This window comes from Pelophylax lessonae, assembly GCF_965119305.1.
Source record: "Pelophylax lessonae genome assembly, chromosome: 4".
Classification (NCBI taxonomy): domain Eukaryota; kingdom Metazoa; phylum Chordata; class Amphibia; order Anura; family Ranidae; genus Pelophylax; species Pelophylax lessonae.
This window is the reverse complement of record NC_138771.1, coordinates 656,669,942-656,680,378: the sequence shown is the minus strand read 5'-3', so window position 1 is coordinate 656,680,378 and position 10,437 is coordinate 656,669,942. Positions and strand designations below refer to the sequence as shown.

General features: G+C 41.1%; 1 protein-coding gene across 1 annotated transcript in view; it reads left to right on the top strand.

The window, feature by feature from the left end:
* Nucleotides 1–3,961: 3,961 nt before the first annotated feature.
* Nucleotides 3,962–10,437, top strand: part of LOC309552156 (chloride channel protein ClC-Kb-like) — a 107,996-nt gene continuing 101,520 nt past the window's right edge. Inside the window, exon 1 of the mRNA XM_082252969.1 lies at nt 3,962–4,189. Within this exon, the coding sequence (XP_082109095.1) occupies nt 3,985–4,189 (205 nt within the window). The 5' untranslated portion in view covers nt 3,962–3,984. The remainder of the gene's footprint in view (nt 4,190–10,437) is intronic.

Here is a 10,437-nt window from a genome sequence, read left to right as displayed (position 1 = left end):
TGCCCTGTCCATGATTCCACGAAGCGTGTGCTCCAGCAGGTAGACTAGCGGGATAGTGTCACTGATGCATGCATCGTCCCGGCTCACCATCCTTGTGGCCTCCTCAAATGGTGACAGGACTGTGCATGCACCCTTTATCATTAGCCACTGTAGTGGCGAAAAGAAGCCAAGCTCCCCTGGACCTGTTCTTGTGCCATACTCGCACAGGTACTGATTGATGGCCCTCTCCTGCATGTGCAGCTGCTGTAGCAATGCCAATGTTGAGTTCCACCTAGTGGGCATGTCAAAAATGAGGCGGTTGATGGGCAGGGTGAATTCCCGTTGAATGTCAGATAGCGGAGCACAGGCATTGTACGACCGCCGGAAATGACCACAGACTTTTCTGGCCTGCCCCAGAAGATCTTGTAAGCCCAGGTACTTGTTCAAGAAACGCTGCACCACCAGATTCAGGACATGTGTTAAGCATGGAACATGTGTCAAATGTTCCTGTCGGAGGGCAGAGAGAAGGTTGGTGCCATTGTCGCATACAACCATTCCTGGCTCAAGCTGCTGTGCCCTCAACCATCTGAGCCTGCCCCTGCAGAACTGACAGAATCTCTGACCCGGTGTGGCTCCTGTCCCCCAGACAGCCCAACTGAAGCACAGCGTGGCATCTTTTAGCCTGACTGCTTGCGTAGCCCCTTGAATGCTTCGGGAGCACTGCTGGTTCAGAAGACAATTCAGCAGAAGAGGACATAGAGGAAAAAGAAGAGGAGGAGAGGGAGGAGTAGACAGATGTGGCAGAATCAGCACCAGGAGGCATGGGGGCAGAAAAAGCTCCAGCACTGAACCCTGTCCTGCATCCTTCCCAGCTTCCGTCAGAGTTACCCAGTGCACCGTAAAAGAAATATAACGTCCCTGCCCATGCCTGCTAGACCAAGAGTCAGCAGTAATGTGAACCTTCCTGCTGACTGCTCTGTCCAAGGTAAAGAGATGGTAAAGAGATGGAATGACCTTACGTGAAAAGAAATGTCTTTTTGGAACCTGCCACTGGGGTACAGAACATTCTGCAAATTCAAGAAAGGGGGCAGAGTCTACCAGATGAAAAGGCAGCAGTTGTAATGCTAGCAATTTGGCCAAGCTAGCATTTAGACGCTGAACATGTGGATGGCTGGGACAGTATTTCTTTTTACGGTTCACCACATTGAGAAGTGAAATTTTCCTGCTGGTCAAATCAACAGGTGGTATACAGCTAGCAGATTGGGTGCAAGTATCTGTGGAACTCATTGCTACACTATCATCCCTCTCAGTGCAGGTTTTTGAGAAGACATGAGGTATAGCAGGGGTACAGATCCCAGATGAGGAGCAAGGTGAAGTATGCTTTTTTTTTATGATGTTGGTCTTTCAGGTGCTGTTGCCAACGGACTGCATGTCTTGTCAAGCATGTGGTGCCCAAGCAGCTGGTGTTCTGGCCATGCATGATCCGCTTCAGACAGATTGCAAACAGCAACACTGCAGTCTACTGCACATGTGTTAAAAAAAGCCCACACCAATGAACTTTTGGAAGTCAGCGGGGAGTTAGCAGTGCCCTGTACCTGTGGAGCTATGTGGCGTGATGCAATAGGATGGCTTCCCTTAAGGTGGCCCCTGGAGCATATCCTGCCTCGTAGGAGTTGTGCCATCTCCTCCTCCTCCTCACTTTCCGTTACGTTCGACTCAAACTCTAAGCTCATCCCTAGTGGTCACTGGGAAGAATGTCCCTTACATTGGTGGTCACTGGGAAGAATGTCCCTTACATTGGTGGTCAGTGTGAAGAATGTCCCTTACTTTGGTGGTCACTGGGAAGCATGTCCCTTACATTGGTGGTCATTGGGAAGAATGTTCTTTACATTGGTGGTCAGTGGGAAGAATGTTCTTTACATTGGTGGTCAGTGTAAAGAATGCTCCTGACATTGGTGGTCACTGGGAAGCATGTCCCTTACATTGGTGGTCATTGGGAAGAATGTTCCTTACATTGGTGGTCATTGTGAAGAATGTTCCTTACATTGGTGGTCAGTGTGAAGAATGCTCCTTACAATGGTGATCAGTGGGAAGAATGTCCCTTACATTGGTGGTCAGTGGGAAGAATGCACCTTACATTGGTGGTCAGTGGGAAGAATGTGCCTTACATTGGTGGTCATTGTGAAGAATGTTCCTTACATTGGTGGTCAGTGTGAAGAATGCTCCTTACATTGGTGGTCAGTGTGAAGAATGTTCCTTACATTGGTGGTCACTTGGAAGAATTTCCCTTACATTGGTGGTCAGTGGGAAGAATGCTCCTTACATTGGTGGTCAGTGGGAAGAATGCACCTTACATTGGTGGTCAGTGGGAAGAATGTTCCTTACATTGGTGGACAGTGGGAAGAATGCTCCTTACATTGGTGGTCAGTGTGAAGAATGCTCCTTACATTGGTGGTCAGTGAGAAGAATGTTCCTTACATTGGTGGTCAGTGGTAAGAATGCTCCTTACATTGGTGGTCAGTGTGAAGAATGTTCCTTACATTGGTGGTAAATGGGAAGAATGCTCCTTACATTGGTGGTCAGTGGGAAGAATGCTCCTTACATTGGTGGTCAGTGGGAAGAATGCTCCTTACATTGGTGGTCAGTGGGAAGAATGCTCCTTACATTGGTGGTAAGTGGGAAGAATGTCCCTTACATTGGTGGTCACTCAGTGGGAAGAATGCTCCTTACATTGGTGGTAAGTGGGAAGAATGTCCCTTACATTGGTGGTCAGTATAAACCTGCGTTTCTCAACCTGTTTTCAGTCAAGGCACCCTTTAAAAATTATGGACAATCCCAAGACACCCCATTCTAAAATGTTAAAGCTATTCTAGCTTTACATAATGCAGCAACATCCACGAGACCAAGTAGGACACCCAAAGTTAGAGGTGGGCAAAACTGGTACTACCTCAGTTTTTCTCCATCACTCAGCTAATGTTACCCCAACGGTGATGGAGAGGAGCAGGGAAGGGTCAAACAAGGATGCTATGCAGACGACTGACATCCTCCTTATCAACTGATGACGCCATTGGTCGTCAGGACACTGACAGCTAGAAGGTTGTAATGGTGCACAATGAAAACCCGTGAATTAGTGTAACTAAAAAGTCTTCATCAACACGCCATCTTGTATACAATTTTATGGGCAATTTTTAGGCATTTTGCCAAGGCACCCCTGATGAAGCCTCAAGGCACCTCACGGTGCCTGGGCACCCTGGTTGAAAAAGGCTGGTATAAACAATACTCTTTACATTAGTGGTCAGGAATGCCCCTCCTACTCATTGCTAAATAGATCAATGGTGGCAGTGGGAACTTATCCAAGAGGCTCGATGGTGAAGGAACCTCTAGCAACCTCCGGAGGAACCCTGGTTGGGATAGTCTAACACTGTCCGAGAGAGGAACAGTTAAGCAATGGTGAAGGAACCTCTAGCAACCTCCAGAGGAACCCAGGTTGGCATAGTCTAACACTGTCCGAGAGAGGAACAGTTAAGCAATGGTGAAGGAATCTCTAGCAACCTCCGGAGGAACCCTGGTTGGGATAGTCTAACACTGTCCGAGAGAGGAACAGTTAAGCACAAACACTATGTAGCACTAATAAACGCTTTATATGTCAGAAGCATTTATAGTTGAAACAAGTTTTATGAAATACGATAAGGTTTACAATGAGCCAAATCTGAAAAACGGACTTCCCTGTTAATTACCTGAGAAAACACGCAGCTTTGGCACCTCTGCAGAGTTTGCTAAAATTCTCACTTCCAGTTGAGTTCTTATCTTCTAAGAACTCCCCCCCCCCCCCCCCCCCACATGTACACACAGGGATCACAAACAATCAGTGTTGTGATTGCACACACACTCGGTGTCTCTAATTCCTGGACTCTGCTGGGTAGGGCTGGCAGGTGTGGCTGCAATCTAGATATCTCGGTATATAAGGATGAGCAGAGCCACATTCCAGAGTTCCGTAGGGCCACCATGACTCAAGTCAAGCTGGAGGATCCCAATGGGATGGAGCAGAAGTCGGAGATGGTGGAGTTGCCGGAGAGGAAGGAGAAGAGGGGGGAGAGTAACGCCGAGAGCGAGATAACGGAGAGCGAGGCCTATTCCTACATGCCCAAAGAGAAGGAGAACCAGAGCACGTTTCTCCTGATCTGGTCCCGCTTCCTAACGTGTATGAGGCGTAAGTACAGCCCCACTGTTTTTATTTATATTTCATTTTTATTTAAAATTATTTTAATTTTTTTTTTTTTTTAGATTTTCGTTTTTATTTATATTTATTTTTTTATTTGGATTTATTTTTATGTATTTTTTCATTTATTTAGATTTATTTTCATTTTATTTATCTGTATTTGCTTTATTTAGATTTATTTTTATTCATATATATTTATACTTATTTGCTTTATTTAGATTTATTTCTATTTCTATTGATATGCATTTTTTTTTTTTTTTATTTATATTGATTTACTTACTTACTTACTTATTATTCATTTAGGTTTATTTTAATTTCTATTTGTATGTAATTTTTTTTTTATTTAGATTTATTTTAATTTTTATTAGATGGTAGATTCGGGGGGGGGGGGGGGCATTTACAAGCACATCTGATCAATTCCAGATCAAAATGGTAACAATGTTCTAATACTGGTGTGATGGGCACCCCCGTTATACAGATGTCATGTTTTGTGGAGGGAGCAGAAATAAAAATTCACAAGATTAAAAAAAAAAAAAAAACGCACAAAAGGAGAAAAATATACACAAGCCAGGTGCAAATATATGGGCTCCTTCACACTTGCTTTGGTCTCTGAAGAGCGATCTGCGTCCGGATCGCTCTTCATAGGGTGTTTGTCAGGTGTTGCGCAGGCGTCGTATCGTTTCCTCACCTCCTGCTTTAACCTCTTGAACCCCACACTAGCACGCCACAATGAATGTGGTTGTGGGGAGCTTGCAGTGCAGCCCCATTTCCGTGAATGGTTTGTGCTTGGCAGGTGCTACACAGAAAGCTTTAGGGGGTAAAATTCCTACCGCAGCCCCTAAACAAAGCACTGCGACCCTGGCATGTGTACAACCCCCGCTGCTGCTTCTGCAGGGAAAGGGAGAGCAGTTGGGGGTGGTAAAAATGCTGCTAAAAATAATAATTGCTTTTTTATTACTGTTCTGTACAAAATCCTAATAGAAAGTGATTATAGAAAAAAATAATAATAATAATAATTGCTTTTTTATTACGCTTCTGTATACAATGCTAACAAAAAAGTGATTATAAAAAAAATAAAAAATAAAATAATCATTGCTTTTGTATTACTATTTTGTACAAAATCCTAATAAAAAGTGATTTAAAAAATTGCTTTTGTATTACTGTTCTGCACAAAATCTTAATAGTCACTTAAAAAGTGACTATAGAAAAAAAAATAATGATAATAATAATAATAATTGCTTTTTTATTACGCTTCTGTATACAATCATAATAAAAAGTGATTATAAAATAAATAATCATTGCTTTTGTATTACTGTTCTGCACAAAATCTTAATAAAAAGATATTCTAGAAAAAAATAGTAATAATAATTGCTTTTGTATATCTTCTGCACAAAATCTTAATAAAAAGTGACTATAGAAAAAATAATAATAATAATAATAATTGCTTTTGTATTACTGTTCTGCACAAAATCCTAGTAAAAAGTGATTATAACAAAAAAAAAAGAATAATAATTGCTTTTGTTCTGTACAAAATCCTAATAAAAAGTAATTTTAAAAAATAATAATAATACTAATTGCTTTTGTATCACTGTTCTGTACAAAATCCTAATAAAAAGTGATTTTAAAAAATAATAATAATAATAATTGTTTTTGTATTTCTGTTCAGTCCTAATAAAAAAAGTGATTATAGAAATGATAATAAAAATTGCTTTTGTATTACTCTTTTGTACAAAATCCTAATAAAAAGTGATTATAAAAAAAAATAATAACAATTGTTTTTGTACTACTGTTTTGTACAAAATTCTAATAAAAAGTGATTAATAATAATAATAATTGCTTTTGTATTACTGTTCTGTACAAAGTCCTAATAAAAAAGTGATTATAAAAATAATAATAAAAATTTGCTTTTGTATTACTTTTTTGTACAAAATCCTAATATAAAGTGATTATAAATAATAATAATTACTTTTGTATTGCTGTTCTGTACAAAATCTCAATAAAAATTGATTATAAAAAAAATAATAATAATAATTGCTTTTGTACTACTGTTTTGTACAAAATTATAATAAAAAGTGATTATTATTATTATTTTTATTATTAATAATAATAATAATAATAATAATAATAATTGCTTTAGTATTACTGTTCTATACCAATTCCTAATAAAAAAGTGATTATAAAAAATAATAATAATAATTGCTTTTGTATTACTGTTCTGTACAAAATGCTAATAAAAAAGTGATTTTAAATAATAACAATAATAATTGCTTTTGTATTACTGTTCTGTACTAAATCCTAATTAAAAATTAAAAATTGTTTTTGTATTACCGTTTTGTACAAAATCCTAATAAAAAGTGATTATAAATATTAATAATAATAATTGCTTTTTTATTAGGATTTTGTACAGAACAGTAATACAAAAGCAATTATTATTATTATTTTTATAATAACTTTTTATTAGAATTTTGTACAGAACAGTAATACAAAGTTATTATAAAAATAATAATAAAAATTGCTTTTGTATTACTGTTTGGTACAAAATCCTAATAAAACGTGATTTTAAAAAATCACAAAATCATACTAAAAAGTGATTATGGGAAAAAACAATAACAAATGCATTTGTGTTATGGTTTTGCACAAAGTCCTAATAAAAAGTGATTATAAAAAAAAATATAATAATAATAATAATTGCTTTTGTATTACTGTTCTGAACAAAATCCTAATAAAAAGTGATTATAAAAAAAATAATAATAATTGCAAAGCCAATCTTGTGATCGCTCAATCAATGTTGTGATCACCTGTGGTGGAATTTTAATCAACTGATCAAATATCTGAGCATGCGTAGGGGGAGAACCCATCCTAAATCAGATCCATTAAATGATCACTTTAATTACACCCTTTGAAATTGGTTGTATTACTGATCAATATTTTTAGGTGGAACATAACTGTCTGGAGCAATGTCGTGTGTGTTGCATCAATTTGTTAATTTAATTATTGATAGATGGCTTGTATCTAAATTGAGCACAGGTCGCTTTCTGATTAGTCACCCTTACCCCTGCAGATATCCTACTGTCAGGGGAAGAAGCGTTTGATCAGATTAGATTTTATCAGTGTTTTTTTCTCGCTCGTTGTAATTGTTATCCTACTGCGGTCAGATCTGTGGGTCGTATCTCGCTCAGTGCTGTCACCTAAGGCCGGCCATAGACGGTTCAAATCTCCCCTAAAGGTTTGAACCATGTATGGGCAAGACTGAATGTGCCCAAGTTGATCGATCAATGAATTTGGGTACAACCAGCCTGCCTGATTTTACTTAAATAGGATTATAGCTAGCAGCTGCTATAGCCGTTAGTAATAATAACTATATTTTGCTGTCGGTAACGGCTTTCCATTCTTGATAGCGGCCTTCAGCTCATCTGCATTGTTGGGTCTGGTGTCTCTCATCTTCCTCTTGACAATACCCCACAGATTCTCTATGGGGTTTAGGTCAGGCGAGTTTGCTGGCCAATCAAGCACAGTGATACCATGATCATGTGACCAGGTATTGGTAGTTTTGGCAGTGTGGGCGGTGCCAAGTCCTGCTGGAAAATGGAATCAGCATCTCCATAAAGCTGGTCAGCAGAGGGAAGCATGAAGTGCTCTAGAATTTCCTGGTAAAGGGCTGCTCTGACTTTGGACTTGATAAATCACAGTGGACCAACACGACTCGGTGCAAATCTTGTGGCATGTATGCATTGCTTGATACATCCAGTCAAGGGCGAATATATCTGCACAAAATGTAAGCACGTTGCTTCCTTGGAAGCTCAGGTCCTGAATCTAGGGAAGCAACTGGCAACACTGAGAAGAATCTCCATACTTAAGGAGAGTTGGGAATGTACCCGGCAGGGGCCAGCACAGAGGTGGGTGGAGATACAAGGGTGCAGGCACCAGAGCAGAGTGGTTGGGTGACAGTTAGGAAGGGTGAAGGGGAAAGAGTCAAGGAGTCCGGTCCTGGGTTGGAACATCTCAATAAATACGCCCTGTTTCGTGATGTTGGAGAAACCAGTCAGGGACCAGCATTGATGGAGCAGAGCAACGCCCCTAGATGCCAGGGGAAGAACTTCTCCAGTGATGGCAGAAGCAAGGCTAAGTTTAAGGAAAGACAGATTCTGGCGGTGGGGAACTCAATTATTAGAAGGACAGAGAGGGCATTCTGTCACAAAGACCATAAGTGCCGAACAGTCTGTTGTTTACCAGGCGCTCGGGTTCGGCACATCACGGATCTGGTGGACAGATTATTGGGTGGGGCTGGGGAGGACCCAGCTGTCATGGTACACGTGGGTACCAATGACAAATTTAGAGGCAGGTGTAGATTCCTAAAAAATGATTTCAGGGACATGGGAGCTAAATTGAGGAGTAGGACCTCCAAGGTAGTATTCTCAGAAATACTACCCGTACCTCGAGCCACGCCAGAGAGGCAGTGGAAGATTACGGAAGTTAACAAGTGGCTGAGGAACTGGTGTAGAAAGGAAGGGTTTGGGTTCCTGGCGAACTGGGCCGACTTTTCAGTCGGTTACGGCTCTTTAGAAGGGACAGATTGCACCTAAGACGGGGAGGGTGCAGCCCTACTGGGAGAGAAGAGGATGGTCAAAAAGTTAGAGGGGCTTTAAAACTAGGTGATGGGGGGGGGGTCCAGATGTAGAGCTAGCCAGCAGGGAACAAGGTTCAGCAGGCAGAATTGGGGGCATTAGTGGTACGGTGACCAGAGATCCAAAACCCAAGGTAGGTAAGTTGACAAATCCAAAATACGGATAATATCTAACAAGGGTATTGTGTGTCACCGGAGAAAATTACGAGGTTTGTATACTAATGCTAGAAGTTTGGCTAACAAGATGGGAGCACTGGAGCTGCTAATGTATGAGGAGGATTTTGATTTTGTGGGAATTTCAGAAACTTGGTTTGACGGCTCTCATGGTTGGCTGGCAACCATTCAGGGGCTATCCCTTTATCCCAGTGATAGGGTAAAAAAGGGGAAGGGGTATGCCTGTATATCAAGAACAATGTGCAAGTGAATATGAGGGACGATATCACTAATGGAGCTAGGGAGGAGGTGGAATCCCTATGGGTAGAGCTTCAAAGGGAAGATACTAAGGGGAAAGTAATATTGGGCATATGCTATAGGCCACCCAACCAGAGGGAGGAGGGGGAATCCCTATGGGTAGAGCTTCAAAGGGTAGATACGAAGGGGAAAGTAATATTGGCCACCCAACCAGAGGGAGGAGGGGGAATACCTATGGGTAGAGCTTCAAAGGGAACATACTAAGGGGAAAGTAATATTGGGCATATGCTATAGGCCACCCAACCAGAGGGAGGAGGGGGAATCCCTATGGATAGAGCTTCAAATGGAAGATACTAAGGGGAAAGTAATATTGGGCATATGCTATAGGCCACCCAACCAGAGGGAGGAGGGGGAATCCCTATGGGTAGAGCTTCAAAGGGTAGATACTAAGGGGAAAGTAATATTGGGCATATGCTATAGGCCACCCAACCAGAGGGAGGAGGTGGAATCCCTATGGGTAGAGCTTCAAAGGGAAGATACTAAGGGGAAAGTAATATTGGGCATATGCTATAGACCACCCAACCAGAGGGAGGAGGGGGAATCCCTATGGATAGAGCTTCAAAGGGAAGATACTAAGGGGAAAGTAATATTGGGCATATGCTATAGGCCACCCAACCAGAGGGAGGAGGGAGAGGCGGACCTCCTATCATAGCTTGGAATGGCAGCAAGGATGGGAAATGTCATTATAATGGGGGATCTTAATTATCCAGATATAGACTGGGCAGAAGGAACTGCACATTCGTCTAAGGCTCGCCATTTCCTAAATGTTTTTCAGGACAATTTCATGGGTCAGAGAGTGAACGCACCAACAAGAACAATGCGTTACTAGACCTACTATTTATTATTATTATACAGGATTTATATAGCGCCAACAGTTTGCGCAACACTTTACAATGTGGGGGAAGACAATACAGTTACAATACAATTCAGTACAGGAGGAATCAGAGGGCCCTGCTTGTTAGAGCTTACTACTAGCCCTAAGCTTTCCTTACTCTTCTATAAACTTTCCCTGCTGCTAATACTGTCCCTGACAGACGGGTTACCTTTTCCTACACTACCCACTCATGAATGCATGCCAAACCCAGAAGCTCAGAGTCTTAAATATACTGCCACACGCAAGACGGTCGCCAGAGTCACATGGGCA